This window comes from Lingula anatina, chromosome 6 (genome assembly GCF_051362555.1).
Source record: "Lingula anatina isolate TDL-2025a chromosome 6, LinAna3.0, whole genome shotgun sequence".
Classification (NCBI taxonomy): Eukaryota; Metazoa; Brachiopoda; class Lingulata; order Lingulida; family Lingulidae; genus Lingula; species Lingula anatina.
The window spans coordinates 23130600-23150651 of NC_141772.1; the positions used below are offsets into that span (position 1 = coordinate 23130600).

Sequence of the window (20052 nt, forward strand, 5' to 3'; positions counted from 1 at the left end):
AAATATATATATATATATCTGACACATCCGGAGAAATTTATCAAAATACATAACCTTTTTGATGTTTGGCACAAATCAACAGAGGCAAAAGTGTAGTTTCAATGAAATAAGTCACAAATAATAACCAACAAAACACACTGAGGTAAGTTGACAAATTTTATTAACACTAAATCTGAATGCCCATCTTCACAGTGACATCAGCTGCATCCATAGAAAGATGCCACGTCACAACAAAAAATATTTTCCCTTGCCGCTAAAAACTGAACAGGGAAATAGTTCATTCAATCATTACGTCTGTTTGCTCTCTGCAGTTTTAACTCCAACTCCTGCCCAAATGTGTAGTTCTTCAACTGCCTAATATCATGTCAAATGAAACTTCCTTCAATGTCTAAAAACAAAAGCTGCATGTGAGTCTGCAGAGATATACAAAGTTCTGGATATTGAGGACACAATAAATACATCTACAAGTGCTGCACACATCAACACAATTACTCCTGCTAGAAAAGAGCACAGAGAAGATATGGGGTTTACAGGGGGAGGAGGGAGGGGAGGGGGGGGGCACCTGCTCTTTTATTGAAGTGGATCCAGACCTATGAAAGGAAAGCATTTTTTTCTTGGTATGAAAAATGAGACCTGTTTTTGATTATTTTTTAACCAGTTTTTCAATGACTTTGTGATATATGTATATTTTAGCAAAAAATAAATTAATTAAAGAGCAGGCTGACACTCCACATAATCTTATTATCTACTAGTTGAAAACAAATTCACGGAATTGTGCACCCAGTTTTGTAATACTTCTCATAAATAAATATAAAAATCTAAAACTTCACAAGACAAATATGGATTTTTTCTACATTCCCAATTAAAATTCTTACACTGGTATTGGCTGTTTAAAACAGTTGAACAGCAACAACTGCAGCATTGAGAGGTGTTCTCAATAGAATCTTCTCTTTCTTACACAATTTCATTTTTTTTAAGTGCCAGATTCTTCCATTTACTTTGTTAAATTCATGAAAAAGGATCTACATATTTCTTCAAATATATTCAAACCACACAGTGGATCCAATGCAACTGTGTTTAATTGGCTTAACGCTTTCTCTGGGCACACTGATTTTACTTTCTCAAAAGACTTTTTTTGCAAGAGAATTCTGACATCAGAATTAAGTGCATAAATATCATACATACATTTGTACATTCTATGTACAGTAATGAGTGTTACGTACATTTTTACATCAATATTATCATCATATAGACCACTGGTAAGGTAACACCCTAAATAGAACATAATACATATACATATAGAATATTCTACCATTGTACAAGTATGGCATCCTTTTTGTGAGAAGTAAAAGTTCACATTCAAAATGTAAAATGTCTGACATGATTGCCTTGTAGACGTCTTTGCTCTTTGTCATGATTAACATTGTCCGTGCTGACAATTTTTCTGACATAATTTAGATCACTGCTGGCCTATCTACCTTGTCCAATGCATCAACTTACTAGCCTTTCCAATTTGACTAAATTGACTACAAGCCAATTCAATTTTGTCTCATGATCAGTTGAATACAAGCTTTTCCAACTTGTCCAATGGGCTTACTTCATGCCTTTCCAAGTTGTCAAGGGTGTGGAGTACTAGCACTTCCAGTTTGTCAGGCATTCTCACTGCCTGACATATCAACACATACAGTATATTGAGTACTAGCAAATCCAATTCATTTTGTGTTCTGACAGCTGGACAGTTCAAACAGTGCAGAGTGTTGAATACTGAGGCTGACTCATTTCCCACCATTCTCGACAGGCCTTGACTCCTTATTGCAGTTTAAAATATAACGGCTTTACTGGCACACACTGATATAGGAATACATGTACCAGACCATTCCAGCCACTCATTTTAATACCAAGATCATAAAAGCACATGAAATCATTCTGTGAATTTCTCCTTGCCCTCTTTGTGAGCGGATGAAGACATCACAGACTGTTCACACCCCACCTCATCACAGCCCAGACCATGACTGGTATTACTACACGGCTTCCTAGTAGGCAGTCATATTGGAGCTGTTGAAGAAATTGAATGCACCATACTGCCCTATGGGGGTCTTAGGCGATGCACACTGATATATGATGTCGAAATCGTCGGACTGGAGGTGGGTCCTGTTCAAAGTGGGTTCTGATTGGCTGCGGTGGAGTTTGGGCATGTTGCGAACAAGAGATTCCAAAGATGCTAATATCTGTGGGAAAAAAAACAAACAAAGGAGTAATACTACATTTTTAATAAATTAACGAAAAAATTTATTCTACTAGAAAATTAATTAAATGTAATACTAGACCTTACATTGAAATGAAAATCACGACATTTTGACCTTATCTTAAGGCCTTCTTCAGGTGAACCGATTTTTAAGTTAGAACTGGTGACTTCCCTACCTGTGGAAACAATGGCCTTTCATCTCTGATGAACTTACAACAGTCCTCCATCAATCTCTTGAAAGCCTTGGGGGTACCTGTCCTCACCTTGCTCATGTCTGGCTTCAGGTAACCCTTCCCCACCATGAACAAGATCTGAAGACAACAACATACACAGAATCATTGATGTGTTACGCAGACATATCTAGAGATGTCATGTGATTTATGAAAGAGATGAGATAGATGTGTGATATAGATATATGTGATATATGATATGGATGGCATGACGTTATATGCTTTATTCAGTTTTAGGGGTGTTTTTCAGTGAAATATGAGTACTTTCATTATGCATTTCAAATAATACACTGCCACCCCTATGGAATATATGCCTTGAACACCTCTTGGTGACTCTCCAGGTGTTCGGGCCTTTAGAGTTTGGGTGTCAATGTATTATCTTTAAAAACTTCCTAAGTCCAGAAACAGATTAATTTTTTTGTTTTTGGTAATATCCCAGAACATCATAGCTCTCTCACCTGGTCTTTATTACTTATATTCTGGTATGGCAGCTGTCCCGTGATCAGCTCATAGGAGACAATGCCAAAGGCATACACATCAGAGTTAAATGTGTACGGGTTTTCTTCTTTCATGCGGATTACTTCTGGTGCCTGCAACGAAATAATAACGCAGTGCTGAACCTATTGGGAAAAGTACAGCTTACACAGTTGCCATCTTGACAAATAATGTTCCATACATATTATTTAGGACAGACTCCCATTGCTGATAGATGTTTTTTTTTTTTTTTTTTTTTTTTTTCTTTACTGTTAATTCAATGTTAGACATCAGAAGCACATGTTTTGGGTGTGTCGAGTTACCAACAGTAAACTGACATCAGAGGCAAAGAAAGAGCACTGGAGAGAAATTCTTCAAAATTTCAGTAAATTTCAAAATTCTACCTTAGCAAACGCGCAGTTTTTTTTTTTCACATAAGGATTATAGCTTTAAAGCATGAAAGTTAGGAAAGTTTAGCTATGGCCATTTACTGAGTTAACATTCTTTGTGAAAAGTTTCAATGCAGACTTTGTCTGCAGACTTTGTCTGAAAGAAAGACAGCAGACAACTAGAGGATCAGAGAGCCAATACCACCTCCTGGGCATGTACCACCAGCTGGATTAGGCATAAAAAGGGAATGAAAAACGAAATTCCTTACCATCCACAATATAGAGCCTGTGGGCTGCTGGAACTGGTGAGACCCGCTCCACCTTGTCTTCACTGTGGCCAGGCCAAAATCTCCTATTTTTACCGTTAAATCATCGTGTAAAAATATATCTGGAAATCTTTGTTAAGGATGTTACATTCTATTCATTGCACCATTTATAATAATAAAGTCAAGTAAATTATTTAACAGCCAGTCAGTTGTTTGTGTCTTTATATGAAAGGTATTCTTCTTCCTTTATAACATGTGTCTGCATTATAAAATCTCAGATCTCTCCATGTGTTTCTGCTCATAAACTTCACATACATTTTCAACCAAAGATGTAGTGATGAACATCACAGGCAGGATCACTGAAGAAACACATCTCAACTCAAGTCTATCTAATTATACCGGAAATCTTGGAAATTAAATAAATTCTGAACTATTTTCCTTAAAGAGCATACAATTTCAACAATAAGAGAAGACTTTAAAAAGTATTAAACTTTCAATACTTTAAAAACCTTCGTGTCTTTCACACCATATAACACAAGGATACTGTTAGTTTTCAGATCACGATGGATGATAAACTTGGCGTGAAGATAACTGAAACAAAAAAAAACTTGGTAATTAAAAATGGCGCTATGCTATCTTGTTCTGATTTTAAGACTGGTATTTTTGAATGCAATGATAATTTTAACATAAAACAACGAAACTACTTTGACTTGTATAAATAACAGCAATTTAACAAGTACCTCTTGTAGTTCGTTCATAGTTTAAACATTTTTTCAACTTTGTGCTGCTGTGACAGAGTAAACAATGTCTGGCAACGTTTATTCTATTTTTTCTTCTTTTTGAAAAACCATTGAACATAAAAAATTATTGAAAGTGTGATAACGATTCAACACCACCACACTGACCATCATTCTCCATTAGGCCTTGTGTACTTACATAATTATATTTCTAACAACTTTATTTCTATCAATGTAGTAAATTACAGGATGTTGAAATGAATACTGTGCAAGTAAAAATTATTATTATTATTATTATTATTATTATTATTATTTCACAAACTCCTTACTCCATGCCCTGTGCTGTCTGTCTTGCTATGTCAATAAGCTGTATCATATCAAACTTGGACTCTAACACGTGGAGATGTTTGTACAAGCTAGAACCCTCGCACCACTGGGTTACTATGGCCAGCTCCGGCTTTGACACACAACCCATGAACAGAAGGATGTTCACATGCCGAGTTTTTCTGGAGGAAAAAACAGAGAAAGAAGTAAAACTTTAGTCATGCTCCAATATCGGCCATATAAAGCGAAAATTATAATTTCTATTTTTTCTACAGATTAATATGGTGAAAGCAGGAGGTGAGGAAGAATACTGAATAAGAAAATGGATTATTTTAGGGTTGCAAGCTCCAGACATTAATGTTAATTCTAACCATTTTAAGGCATGAATTCATTTTTCTTTCAATTGCTATAGTAGACTATGTATAATATGTCTTTGACAAGTGCACTCATTCCAAAGGGCTGTTCACGAAAAATTTATCAAACTAGCTACTGTGCACTAACTCCATTGGGACTCTCACTGAATACAATCAGATGAAAAGACTTGTATTCAGCAGGAGTCCTTTGTGCACAGTAGGTCCTGTTTGTGCACAGTAGGTCCATAAATTCACTGTGAATGGACCCCAAGGACACTGAATTTTACCTGAGAACAGCCACTTCATTCTTAAATGCTTGCATCTGGGCAGGTGTAGGCTCCACCACATTCAACTTCTTGATTGCAATCGGCCCGTGCCAGAATCCTTTGAATACAGTCCCATATGATCCAGACCCTATCCGCGTATGATACTCAATCTCGTCCATCGGGATTTCCCAGTCTTCATTTGAGTCTCGCCTTCGTCTCTATTAAAAGATTCAAAGATCTTGGTGAAAACATTTATATAAAATAATTTTCACATATCTGACTCGCCAAAAGTCTTTCTGACTCAACAGTTAGTCAAAACTCTTTCCGACTCACCAGCTTAGCAAAAACTCTTTTTTACTCACCAGCTTAGCAAAAACTCTTTTTTACTCACCAGCTTAGCCAAAACTCTCCATCACTCACCATCTTAGTAAAAAAACTTGACTACTCACCATCTTAGCAAAAACCCTGCCTTACTCACCAGTTTCTTCCCCAGCTCTGACTGGTCGGAGCCTGACCTGTGCCTCCATGGCTTGGTGTTGGTCGGGGAGGTGTTGGTACTCTGTGATTTGGTAGGACTACTGGCCGGGCTCTGGGGGGTCATGCCAGCAGGGACAGTCAACCCCTGGGCTGTGGAGGGGGGAGGAAGGAAAAAGGTATCAATTATTAGTCTTCAAGACCTGTGACCACAGGTCTTATGACATAAATATAGTGACATGTTTGGCAGGCATGAAATATAGCCTTAGGAACAATTCAAGCAATTTGTTGCTTTAGGGAATTGAAAAAATTTAATAAAATCAAAGAACAGTATGGTATCAAAATTCCATTCAACTTATTTTCTTCTTCAGTTAATTGGAATCTGGGTTTTGAATTTATGTTCAGCATTTGATGAAAAGTGAAAATATACACAAGTGGGATTCTCAACTCTCAAATTATCTGAAATATAATGGACCTGTTTCATGCATACCACTACGTACAGAACAGTACTTCAGCAGCAGTTATCGAACTTCTTTAATTATCAGGCATCTCTGCAAACACTGTGGCACTGGGTCTCCACATCAACAATAAACTGGCATAAAATAGTCAAATAATGGCTTTCTGGCAAAATAACCACTCAGAGTTCTGGCAAAAATGGTTCTAAAACATAACAATCTTGATTTTTTTTCTTTTTTTCATCGCCCCAATGTAATGACCACAGTGCTTGCTAGGAAAGCTTCAATTACTGGCTGCTTCACTCAAGTAATAACTTGTAGATGATCTGTTCACAGCATGGTCTAATCTACTTCTCTGTTATAATTAAGCATGTATGGTATATATATGGGCAGTAAATCAATCTAATATACAGATTGAAGTTTAACTGGATTGATAGAATAAGATTACAAAAGGATTTTACTGGTTTATTGGCAAGCTTCAGATGATAGTAAAATGGCATCCAGGGCTGTCAGCAATTATACCTTTCAAAATATGAACTACATCATCGAGTTGTCTTGTTTTCATTATAAGCAAAATAATACTTGACAACAAAGAGATCATGTATTCAATACTGTGAACAAAAATATAGAATCATAAATGCTGGCAACCCTGTATGTCTACTGCCTAGCACTGCTAGTTTAATACAGGTCCTAGAAGACTTTAGGGAGGGGTGGGGGTTAAATCTTGTTTCAAACCATTTACACACTTAACCACGTTTTTAAATAGGAGAGGTTTAAAGTTTGGCATTTGAATGCAATTTCACTTCAAGGCTGATACTTACAAACACCTAAAAAGAAAATTTGACAGTTTTAGATATAAGACAAATCTTATCATTTTAGATATAAGAGAGAATAATTTTTTAAACTAAGCACAGTCCAGAGAAGTATCTATGGGCATTGTGACAAAAGTCTCAAGCTGGCTATAGACTGGCCATTGATAAAAAAGACATCAAGTTTAGCTTTGATATCACTCTTCTGTCCCATTACTTTAGAACCTTTTCTTACTGGGTGTGACTCTTGATTGTGTTAGGTGTGATCCTCGATTGAGTTGGACGTGAAGCTTGTGTGTGTTGGATGTGACACTTGATTGTGTTGGATGTGACACTTAAGAGTGTTGGATGTGACAATTGTATCAGGTGTAAAATGTTTGTACCTGTCATGACATGATGTTGTTGGGGAAGGGAAGGTTAGGAAAATGCCTGTGGGGGCCCTTTAACATGCCAATCATAATCATTAATATTATAATAATCATTACTACAATGTTATTCCAAGCAACACCCATAAAAGCAATCTACAGAAAATTTTAAACAGTGGTTTACTAAGAATCATCATTTTTCTTTCATTTCAGTTAGGTTAACGCAAGCCACCATCACTTTGTGCAGATCAGACACAGACTGATTTTTTTTTCTTTTTTTATTTTGTACTAAAGATGGTCTACAGGAATATTTCACCAGGAAGAGGATAATTATCAACTGGTATATTATAAAATAGTCTGGAGAAAATGTTTTACATGGGGGAAAGTATACATCATTCTGTGTCTGAATGCACCTCTTTGTTTTTTAACATTCTTTTGTTACATAAGTTGGGGCATGTTCACAATAAACAATTATTTGAAAAATAAAAAGAAAGCCTGGACTTTTTCAAAGACCATGTTTTTGGTTCATACCTAATTCAACTGAAACAATAAAATTTGACATTTTAGCAGATAAAATAATGCAATGGCAACAGAAATAAACAAACTGAAATTTTAGGTTTTGTGCATTAAAATGACCCCCCCCCCCCCAAAAAAAAAAAAAAAAAAAAAAAAAAAAGAAATAATAAAGTTTATTTTGAACATGTAACCAAAAAATTTAGTCGTTCATTAAAGCTCAAAACTTTTGTTGGTATTAATAACAGATTTTTAATGATTAGTGGGTTTAGGAATCTAGTCAGATAAAGCAAGCAAAACAGTCCACCCAACTGCCTGCTATACCTCGAGATATTGTAGCATACTGAAAATGTCTACTGGGACGGGCTGGAGCGCTACTGTCACTGGCGTGACGGTTTTTATCTTTAAAATTAGGTCTTGGAAAAGGGTCTGAAAATGATAAGAATACAACATATGCTACTGCTAATCATAAAATAATTGTAAAAAATAATAAAAAGAAACAAACAAAGAAGCAAAAAGATACATTCATTGGTCATCGGTATGTAAGGAAAGGTAGCTCAGGGCTATGGGTTGTTACATAATTGTGACAAATAAGACAAATAAAAACAAAATATCAGAAATAAAAAGCTGTATAAATTTGTGTACTTGGTCACTCCTCAGTAATTTTTCCCTCTGTCACATCTTCCTGCCACCAACTGTGGCATGACGTTAATTATAAAACCAATCAACTTTTTTAACTGACAAATTTCAACGCTAATTTCCTTTTGATCTTTTATTCTTTCTTTTTTTTTTTCAGAAAAGTAATCAATTCTATCAAATGGACCATGGCATGAAAAAAAATTAAAAATTTTCTCGGCTCCCACAATAATATTAGCACACCCCGACTTCAACTCTGCGTAATTCCTCAAAAGATCCCTCCCTCTTCTGGCATTGCTGATTGTTATTTCACAACTCATAACACTGTTTGTGCAATAAATACTTTACAAGGCTATATAAAGTGACGGTCCAACAAATCATCACATTATTTAGCTGTGCAATAAAACACCACACGCATGTCATTAAATAAAAAAAATTATACCACACGCGATCAACAGCTTCAAGTTAAAGATTACACATAATACTCCTAATGGCAGACTTCAAAGAAGCAAATCAACAACAACAACAACAACAACAAATTCAAGTGTGACAGCAATGTTATCAATTTAATAATTGTACCCTTACCTGGAGCACCAGAAATTATTCTTCTAACATATTCCTGAAGAAAAAAAGAAGAAAAGTTAATAAACTGATAGACTGGCTTTAATCCTAAAGTTTATAATCCAAAGTATTCCTTATTCGAGATTAACTTTTGCTGCAATAGTCTAAATATTACTCACATGATGTAAAATAACTTATCATATTTCGAATAGATTTGACGCTATAGAACACTTACATCAGCATATCTAAAGAGTTTCCACAACGCATTACGAAAACAAGTCCAAAAATCAGGAATTTGATAATGTTAAGATACAAAAAAGACAATCATGACATCATAAATGAACCAGGCTGTCTGACCCATTTGATCTATAAATAAGATTTTTCAAAGCAAAAATTACTCCTCTTAGTTTTCACATGAGAAAAATGGTGAAGCACAGCTAGACTCAGACAATATGCTGAAATGGCTATGTCTACGTATTATATTACATTTAGGCATGATATAAATAGAGCAATCTGATGCATGCTTTCCACTTCCTCCAATTTCTCTACGTCACTGTGTAATAAAAACTCAGATCAGGTGACAGTTCTAATATTAAAACTATTGAGCAAAGCCTATTAACACACAGATGTTTGGCCATCAAAAACAGAAAAGAAAGAAAAAATTGAAGTAATTGAAAAATAATAATAAAAGGTCCACAATGATAATAGTACAAATATGATAATTAAAATAACATATACTTTGAAAAGATCTGGTTAAGCAGATGGTTTTATATGGCCAGTTGAGAGTCTGCAAATAACACTACTGTGAGTGATTTTTTGATGAAAAGTGGATACACTGTCAGGCACTATAGTTTGCTTTTCTCGTTGTCAACTGCCATCTTTGCTTCTCATATTGAAAGTCAGCTAAGAGTTGCATTCTATTACAGTTGTTTTACCTATCAAACAGAAGAGATACTTTTCCAAATGCTTTTTTAGGCTCTAACTGTAATCTAACTGTAATCATCTGCAGTTAGGAAAATCTTGTATCTGTGGACTCAACTTGACACTAACAACCTTTTCCACATGCGAAAGAAATCTCAAAATCAAACATAAAAATACCCTGCATTGTTATTGCAGAGCCAATGCAAAAGTTTGCACAAAATATATTTTTAAAAAAATTCATGAAAGAAAAACTACAAAAAATCTGATTAAAATCTATGTCACTGAAGACAATGCACAAATGACTACGATTCACGTCTTGCGCTTTTCAGTTTCTGGATTCTATCCAATATCTAACCTGCAGCTTGGTGCTGGGCCAAGTTCTCTCTCCATGACAAAATGATTAAAAAATTATTGATTTCTGACATTCAACATATAAAAGTGGAAAAGGTACAATAAACAGTTCCAATTTCATGTGGCCATTCAGTATAAAAAATGAATCGGGAAATAAAATATACACTACAACATGGTACAGAAGAACATAGGTGCCAACTCATGCGGTACCATTTACGAGGATAAAATGTGAAAAAAAATCTTGGACAAAAACAGAGTAAAATGGGATAATTAAAGTGTGTGTACACCAGTGTTTCTTCATAACTGTCATTTGAAAACTAAATTTTCAATTTGCGGAAGACCAATTTCTAAATCAGTAGCTTGAAACAAAATAACAGCACAGTAAGTTATTAAACCAATCTGTCAACCAAAAGCATTGTATTCCCTAAAACTTTTATCCTTTCTACCCATTGTCAGCAGGTCTTTCAAATATTAGCCTCTTTTACAACATATGCTAAGCACGAATACAAATAAAGAGTCCAAAATGAAAATACTAATTTTCTAATAAGGTACTTTTACTACTTTTCACCATTGATCAAACTACAAAAACAGACATATTTGTGCACGAGAGACTACATGTGAGAGAAAAACACAGCTGACTACTAGATAACACATGAAACGTGTGCTTAGCTACCAGCTTAGATTCCAATCCAATGTGACTATAGCCAATAAATACTGTACAGCAATCCTCGACGTTCACGTACGTACCTCGTCTACATCTGAGCCAATAGCGTGCAAGCATACATTAGGTGCTGAGGAGGAACGTTCTGTGCCAATTGCTCTACCATTTTGGTTCTGAGGAACTGCCTGAGGCGGTGAGGCCAAGTTACTATAGAAACACGTAAACATGCCTTGTAACTATGGCAACGGTGGAGTGGTGGTACAGTACCATTGGTGTGGTTTGACAACTCACAGCGACCTCTGGTGGCGAGGGTAGGAAACAAAACACTCAAGATGGTGGCCAAAGTCAGGACTTTTTCTCCCGACAATTCAATCTATATATATTTGAAATGTGTTTATATTGGTTCAACAAAGAGAGTCCAATGTTGTGCTGTCAATTTGGCCATCTTCATCAGTTAAGATTCTTCGAAAACTTACGTTCTGACAGTGGAGTTGGTACACAAGTACAGAGACCTCGACAGTTTGAAACAAAAATCTCAAACTCAGTGTACGACATATGGGGAATTTCACATTGCACATGGAATTTATCAATTACCAGGATGTACTGTGCAGGTTGCTTATAAATTTAATTTAATCAGGTCTGTTTTGATTTATCGCATGTGAAACCAAACAACCTTTTGCAACTCTCTAACAACGTGTTTCCCCACTGTAAGAATAGTTTTGTTTCCTCCCATCCCCCACAAGGGGGCACTGTGCCACACCCACCCTTCTGTACCCTGGGGACAATATACATCATCATATGCACATCAGTAGTAAGGGGAGGGGAACAACAGCAGCAGTGGTGCCAGTGGCTGCAGGCAGGAACAACAACAAAACACACAATATCGGGGATACAGAAAAAAAAAAAGAAACCATGCACATTGTCTGCATCGTGAACTCCGACCTCTCATCTCGGCCTACCTCTTGCCCGATGTCCGCCATGTTCACATGACAGGACACATTTGGTGCCGAGTTGGCACGGTCGCGGCGCTCCAGAGGCGGGGCTCTGCCGGAACGCGGCACACTCACAGGGGAGCTGGGCAGAGGCAAAAGTTGTGGAGCGTTTTGACCATTAGGGTCGGCTAATAAACTGAAATAAAAGGGGTAGACAAGGATTTGGTTCTCGTGGCTTGCACACCCGGGGGTCGGCCATGTTAGATGAGATGCTGTTAAAACCAAAGCAATGTTAGAGATGACTACTCACCATAAGCAGAGTATGCAGTTTGAGAATAAAATGAAGTAAAGTAGAAAGGCTGTTGCAGTTGGAGAGAGTGTGTTGTAAAACAAGATGGTACTAGTTGGTGAGTGTTGTGTACATTGCTAAACTCTGTGTTCATAGTGCATGTAACATAAGTGATGATAGTAGAGTTGTTATTACAAGAAATGTAGAGTAAGTATTAATTGTCCAAAGCACTGTTAGTATGATGAGAACTTGAGAACAGACTTGCAGCTGACAAGCTATTTCATCCTGTGCAAACCCCTTAATTCTTACTCCCTTTCTTTACAAACTTTCCTGCAACATAACACCTGTTGGCTATGTTTACAGACTATTGATATTTGAGAAATTACAGAACTGGCATCAGACTAGCAGATAAAAATTTGAATTTTTCAAAATGGACTATGAGCAATTTAAGTGGTTGCTATACACAAATATTTCACGACAGATAGATTTCATCTTTGGGCTACTCAATTTTGAATAATTCCAGTAGTCTTCCGAGGTCTACTAGACTGCCAGATCACTGAGCTGAACAGTGTAAAGTACAGTAAGCTCTTCATATTGTGATTAAACTAACTACTTTATTAGCAAAGCAGCAGTATTTATATTTGCATTTCATAAATATAAGAAAATTATGCCTTGCCTACTGAGTTGAAAATAAAGCATTTTGCAGTAGAGAATGTTGCAGGTAAAGTTTGTGAGAGAAAGTTTTATAATAACAAGTACCACATTGGGGTTAGGGATATCAGAGCACTTCTATGATATATCCTAGAATATAAACAAACAGTTTGATAATTATGCAAAAATCATATCTACTATGAATTAGTAATAACAAGCCGTAGGGTCAAATTCTTGGTTGGATTTCACCTCAGGGGTATTAGTCAAAGTTACAAACAGTTTATCCACAAGTAAAATCCAAGGTAAAACCTGGAAAGTACTGAGTTTAAATCAAGTGTTAACCATGTTTAAACCCAGTATCAAAAACCCCAAGTTTAAAACTGACAAGAAACATGGTGCTTAAGTATTTCAAATGACAAGGGTTGGGTTAAAATTCCTGTATTATTAATTCTTTTCCCATCCCATAAAACCATGCTGCTAGTCTGTGCTAATAAATCTATGAGTGGTCAAAGCAAAGTATTGGCAAGTACTAAATAAATAAACATACATATGTATATAATAGCTACGCAAATACAAAATACATTGAAATATATGTTACAAACAAAGAAAAAATAACTTCTTTATACATTTTACATAAGTTGAACAATATCCCAGTACTTCAATATAATTATGCAAATATTACTCTGAGCAAGTCATTAAAAATACTTTACACTTTACAAAGTTATCCTTTAAATCAACACTGCTATAATCTGTACCAAGAATAATGCTGGACAGACAGTTAACCACAAGCTTTACAAATTTGTTTTTTAAAGATGCCAACCATCCCACTTACTGTTTAAATTGCTCTAACATGTCTTTTTCACTGAAGGGTTTCTCTTTGGTGACAGACAAGAAGACGTCGTTGGTGTCCTGTTGACAGAGAGCAGGCACCCTGTCTGCACAGCGCTGGTGAAACCTTGACATAATGTAGGACATAATTATACTATACAATACCCAATATAGAACAATATACAGCACAAGTATGTAAGTCAAATTAATAAGATTTGTGCTCTTGCTAGGTCTGACGACGGAATGGATCTGATACTGACATTTTCAGTTTTACATTTATATTTTCGGTTTTCTTGATCTATTCTTACATATATATTACATTACAATTTTTATTATCTGTTTAACAGTTCTTACTTGTATCCACATGTTTGACATCTAAAGCCCTGAAATAAAATTCTTCGACAGCTATCACAGAATGCAAGGACGAAAAAAGTTTTCCGCACCTGAAAAGAGAAAATTTTAATTTTCAAAAATTGAGTTTCATCAGTTTGGGCATGTTTTATCAACTCTTATTCTGTAACAAATTAACGTTAAATTTTACCAAAAAAATTGTTAACCACCTATCTTTTTTGAGAAATAAATTCAAAAGTGGACTTCGACAGACATGTGCCTAGGTTTCAAAAAAAAAAAAAAAAAAAAACTCTGAACATTTATCTTGGGACCCAACAACTAACCTTTACAAATCTCAGGAAACATCAGAATTGAATTTTAAAATGTGGAATTTCACTTTTCCTTGGAAAAAGCTCATTTCTGCTTCAAGGTTCTATAATGTCCAATAAATGGGTTAGCGCGGTGTGCCAGCGATACTTACAAAGTTGTGCGACAGTCTGGTGGTAGGCGCTTTGTTTTTCTTGATTTCAACGACGAGTTCTTCGGCTGCCAAAGCAGAGATATCCACATCCCAACTCACCGGAGATCTGCCGAAAAAATACATAAAAATTCCAGTGAATAAGGTTGATTCTTTGAATTTTGAAAATAGCTGAAAATAAACTTGAGTGTTCTTATTGTCAAATTGGGCAAAAGAGACTAAATTGGGTAAAAGAGAGACTGAAAATGAACCCAAATAGAAATTGAGAAGTTCAGTGCATTAGAAGGCACTATGTATGTTTCCAAGAGTATATAGAAACAAGACAAAAAAAAAAAAAAAAAAGAAAGAAAAACAATCATTCATGTTCTTAAGGAAATGAAATAAGACCTAAAACCACAAAAAGTTGAAAGCCAAATGAATGCACAATATGCCAAGCTGCACCTGCCAAGTTTTGCATGATTAGTGGTGGTGGTGGGGAGGGGGGGGGGCACTCACCTTTTTGGAAGCATATATACAATACAGGACTCTGGGATCAATTCCCTCCTCTTCATTGCCTTTCCTAGTGCTTCCTTCAGTGGGATTCCTGGCTTCACTTGGAACTGTGGAGGACAACAAAAACAAAGGCTACAGACTGATATACATCGAAGGACAAGGAAACAGCCTGTATCTCTTCACTGCACATTCAATATATTACACAACATGGTTGATCTTGAGCTTAAAAGTTAGGTCTACTCTGGGGTAGCGCTAGCAATTTTTTTTTTTCGCTTAGCCAAATCATCACTTTTTTGTAAATTCGTTGTGAAAATGGTTTTAATTTGACTAAAATTCATCAAATCAAGTCATTTTTGTTTAGCCAATTTAAGTCAGTTTTAGCATTTGGCTAAATTGGCGAGTGCTAGTGCTACTCCAGCTACTGATTCACAGTAAGCAAAGGATCATACCGACTCAAAACAACCAACACTAAAACAGTTTTTATTTATTGATTTACAGAATGCTAAAAGTTTATCATCAGCAACTTTTTAAATTAAATGTCAAAGAAATGTGCTAGGGTCATTCCCCCCACCCCCACCCACCCACCCAACCTGAAGCTCACCGTAGTCTTTTGTTGGTTGGGTAACTGCACCCTGACAAGAGACTTGAGATTAGCCTTGTCTGTCGTCTGTCCCGCCTCAGGGGCGGTGGCCTGGGCCTGTGAGTGCTCTGGGGATGTCAGGCTGGTAGTGTAGGGTCTGGGGGGAGTGGGCAGCTCAGAGGGCGTCGGCTCCTGCAGGCTTTTGTGGGGGAGTTGATCTTTGAGGGCATCTTCCTTCTCCTGCAGCTCGTGGATCTTTGTGGTTAACTCATTGTATTCCTAAGAAACAACAGGGTGTGAAACAAATAGGGGTCATTCTTTGTAAAAATATGTTTAAATATTTGAGCTTAATGACACATTTCTGAAAAGTCTACGTACACTCCCTTGGCTGAATAGGCACAAAAATGTTTGGTAACTCTTACATATCATATATGTATACAGAGGGCAGGTGTGGATACTTACATCTAGGTATAGAGAGGGCAGGTGTGAATACTTACATCTAGGTACAGAGAAGGTGGGTGTGGATACTTACATCTAGGTACAGAGAAGGTGGGTGTGGATACTTACATCTAGGTATAGAGAGGGCAGGTGTGAATACTTACATCTAGGTACAGAGAAGGTGGGTGTGGATACTTACATCTAGGTACAGAGAAGGTGGGTGTGGATACTTACATCTAGGTATAGAGAGGGTGGGTGTGGATACTTACATCTAGGTATAGAGAGGCTGGGTGTGGATACTTACATCTAGGTATAGAGAGTGTGGGTGTGGATACTTACATCTAGGTATAGAGAGGGCAGGTGTGGATACTTACATCTAGGTACAGAGAGGGTGGGTGTGGATACTTACATCTAGGTATAGAGAGGGCGGGTGTGGATACTTACATCTAGGTATAGAGAGTGTGGGTGTGGATACTTACATCTAGGTATAGAGAGGGCAGGTGTGGATACTTACATCTAGGTACAGAGAGGGTGGGTGTGGATACTTACATCTAGGTATAGAGAGGGTGGGTGTGGATACTTACATCAAGGTACAGAGAAGGTGGGTTGGATACTTACATCTAGGTATAGAGAGGGTGGGTGTGGATACTTACATCTAGGTATAGAGAGGGTGGGTGTGGATACTTACATCTAGGTATAGAGAAGGTGGGTGTGGATACTTACATCTAGGTACAGAGAAGGTGGGTGTGGATACTTACATCTAGGTACAGAGAAGGTGGGTGTGGATACTTACATCTAGGTATAGAGAGGGTGGGTGTGGATACTTACATCTAGGTATAGAGAAGGTGGGTGTGGATACTTACATCTAGGTATAGAGAGGGTGGGTGTGGATACTTACATGTAGGTACAGAAAGGGTGGGTGTGGATACTTACATCTAGGTATAGAGAAAGTGGGTGTGGATACTTACATCTAGGTATAGAGAGGGTGGGTGAGGATCTATCCCAAACTCAGCATTGATTGCTTCCAACTTTTCTTTGGTCAGTCTGATCAAATTCTGAATGTTGCGAATCTGTAATGGAAATAAAAATGCAGATTACCACCAGATCAAATGTAAAATGTTCATATACTCTCTCATCCCTAATACCTATCACTACTGTCTGATATGATTAAATAAATGTCTAATGATATTCAAAGCATACCTAAAAGGGACTTCTTTTAAATCCATCTGAATGGCACAAAATGCACATTTGAAACCTGACACAGGGTATGAGACTGTAAACTTGTATCGACACCAATGACAGCCAGAGAACCATGGCATAGGGCACACAGGAGTAAAAGTGCAAAGCTGATAATTCTACACATTCATGTGCATAGTATGTATTATTTAGAACATTCCTATTGTTTACAATTGTTTTTTTTTATTGTTAATGGGGCAGACAGAAGACCTGCACCTTTTGAATACTGTCTTGTTGGCAAATCTGAAAATGACATTTCAGATCAGAGAGTTAAATAAATGGGGCATTTTATCTGACATACTAGTAAGTCAGTGGAATACTCAGAATGCAGAGGATTTCATTAAATGTAAGGATGTGACCCAAGTTTTCTGGGCCACTATGATATTATAATCATAAGCAAGACCAGTCTTTTGTATTTAAACATACGATAAATAAAAGAGCTATAGAAGCTTAGTAAAGATAAGCATCACAATAAGATCCCAGTTTTGAAAAACGAGTAATACCACAACAATAATAACAATAAATTAAATATAAATAGGGCTTGGGTTTGCAGCATCTTGAATTTTCAAAATGCACAGATTTTATGGCATTGTCGCGAAAATCAAAAACATCTTGACAGCAATACCAAGAAGACATCAGGATCATGAGTAGCTTGCGCAGTAAGTAAGACAGAGACCCGCACTCTATCAGCTCGAACCTTTTTCTAATGTCATTCATTTGAGGATTGCAATTTTACCTTGACGTCTAACAAGACGAGTCTCATTAGTGAAATTACCTTCAAACAGAAGTTGCTACAGCTAACAAAAATTAAACTATTGACGAGCACATTACCTCCTCTTGCTTTGAAGTTGTCTCAAAGATGTCCTGGCCATTTTCACTGCCGCCAATAGTGAACTTAGGCATATCTCCATTGTAAGCTCCCTGCTTTACGGCAGCCATAATGGGATGTTAGAAGCAACTCACGAGAAATCTCTTCAGTTCACGAGATCTGTCATATGACTGGACACCAGGTGTCTCTGATTGTGCTGATAATCCAGATAAAAGATTTCATTGTTTAAAGTATATTTAGAGCAGCAATGGGCTTCCGCAGACTTGATTTAAATTCGAACTGCTATTGTCAGTAGCAACAGATTCAGGTTCGACTCATTCGACCTACTACGGTGAGGTGCGGTGAGAGTCGAGAGCTTTTTCAGGGATAAGCTGCCTTTCAGAGATGTTCCCGCTCAGACCTCAATGGGCCGTGGCAGGCTAGTTATATAACGTGTTTACGCAACAAAAGAAAAAAAATGATAAGCATTAAAAGCGTACCTCAGCGTCATTTTAGCACATTCATCGTATACCTGGCGTGTACTTTATGTTTGTACCTACACCAACGTTTACCTGCATGCGTAATATTATGAAAGGTATATGCCGTAATTCTAAAAAAAAAAAAAAAAAAAAAAAACTTTCGCTTGTCTGCGTATGTGTAGACCTAATTTTTTCCATACGTTTGGTTGGCGCTACCACTGATTCTCGATATATAGGTCCAGGGGTGGATCCAGGATTATTTGAAGGGGGGTTCCGCGGATGCGAAGCCGACCCTTCTGACACCCCCTGCATAACCCTCCCCCACTCTCCCCCCCCCCCCCCCCCCCCCCCCCCACATACGAAACTGAGGTCCATTTGAAGAAAATAGAAGTGTGAAAAGTAAAGTTAAAAGATATTTGCAAATTATACTTCTTTTAAAACTATGGTGGCAGAAAGTGATAAATATAGCATGACATGAAAACCTTTTCCGATTCATGCCGGGCGAAAACGCAAAAGGAGCCGCAAGCTATTTTTTTGCGCTATTTAAAATAAACATTCGAGAAATTTTCTAAGATTTTAGACATCATACTCACTTTCTGACATGTTGCAAAGTTTCTACTTGAATAAAAATAAACTAGATCGATTGGTGAATGTGAGATGATGCTGCCAGCGACAGTAACGAAGGTTTAAAGTTTAGTCCATTTGCGCGTTTTGTGTCAGAACAGATATCTAGCAGTTATTTTTTTCAGTGATTTAAGTTGCTAGGCAGATGTAAGTAAAGTTCTACGTGGACAAACAATTTTTCCAATCGCATACTTTTGATAAGATTTAATAAAATGTTAAATGGACCCATATATCGAGAATCAATAATGTTTGCGCTATAGTGAGACAGGGCCAAGGACATTTGCAATTCATTGTAGGTGGCACGCAAAATGTCATGTGTTACCGTACTTACAACGTTTTGTTTCTTAATATTTTCTAGAATCTATGCATTTGAACGCACACATATTCTGGTAATTAAAAAAACTGGGGTTCACAAAAGTTTTGATTCTCGGGGTTCGGTCACACCAGGGCCAAATTTTAATAACTTTGAAAATTGATCCAATTGATTGTTTTTTGAAAAAAACAAGACCCGTAATTCAGATTTCCGAAATGATGATGGTAGACTGCCAAGATAGCATGGTTTGTGCCTGTCAAAAGTACAACTGTTCTTAGACATGCCACCCAGTTTCTTCCGGAAGTTTTTGCAAACGAATTGTTATCTTGGGATATTAATTTCAAATGCATCTTTGTTTTCTGTTCGTTCCGTTTCAATCAAAAATGGGTTCAAAGCGTGTGCAAGACAGTGTATTGGAATTTTTTTTACACATATCAACATTACCTACATCTTCGGTTGATGCCAGTATCGACGCTTTTTCTGATCGTGTACACTTTTTTGGTGGCAAAGCCACATCTAAAACGAATTTGGGGCGTTAAGATAT

General features: G+C 36.9%; 1 protein-coding gene across 4 annotated transcripts; it reads right to left on the reverse strand.

Annotated features, from left to right (window-relative positions):
- Positions 1 to 143: 143 nt before the first annotated feature.
- Positions 144 to 18283, reverse strand: LOC106171322 (serine/threonine-protein kinase B-raf). 4 transcript variants are annotated; one of them, XM_087015314.1, is made up of 18 exons: positions 18116 to 18283; positions 17017 to 17118; positions 15632 to 15889; positions 15034 to 15137; positions 14542 to 14647; positions 14085 to 14173; positions 13735 to 13857; positions 11117 to 11237; positions 9122 to 9155; positions 8225 to 8329; positions 5763 to 5911; positions 5306 to 5502; positions 4671 to 4847; positions 4149 to 4195; positions 3608 to 3726; positions 2934 to 3065; positions 2422 to 2556; positions 144 to 2228 (listed from the first exon to the last, which is right to left on the reverse strand). In XM_087015314.1, the coding sequence occupies exons 1-18, from the start codon at positions 18221 to 18223 to the stop codon at positions 2034 to 2036; spliced, it is 2301 nt and encodes a 766-aa protein (XP_086871440.1). In that variant the 5' UTR covers positions 18224 to 18283; the 3' UTR covers positions 144 to 2033. The 4 variants fall into 4 exon arrangements, with proteins under 4 accessions (XP_086871440.1, XP_086871439.1, XP_086871442.1 ...); XM_087015313.1 differs by lacking the exon at positions 11117 to 11237 and adding an exon at positions 11990 to 12158; XM_087015316.1 differs by lacking the exon at positions 8225 to 8329.
- Between the last annotated feature and the right edge of the window lie 1769 nt (positions 18284 to 20052).

Excerpts from the sequence above, each read along its gene's own strand:
- LOC106171322 (XM_087015313.1), bottom strand. The coding sequence starts at position 18,223 with ATGGCTGCCGTAAAGCAGGGAGCTTACAATGGAGATATGCCTAAGTTC. Across the intron at positions 12,159-13,734 it reads ATGTTAGAGCAATTTAAACA|TTTATTAGCCGACCCTAATG; the intron begins GTAAGTGGGATG and ends CTTTTATTTCAG. Across the intron at positions 2,229-2,421 it reads AAAGGCCATTGTTTCCACAG|ATATTAGCATCTTTGGAATC; the intron begins GTAGGGAAGTCA and ends TTTTTCCCACAG.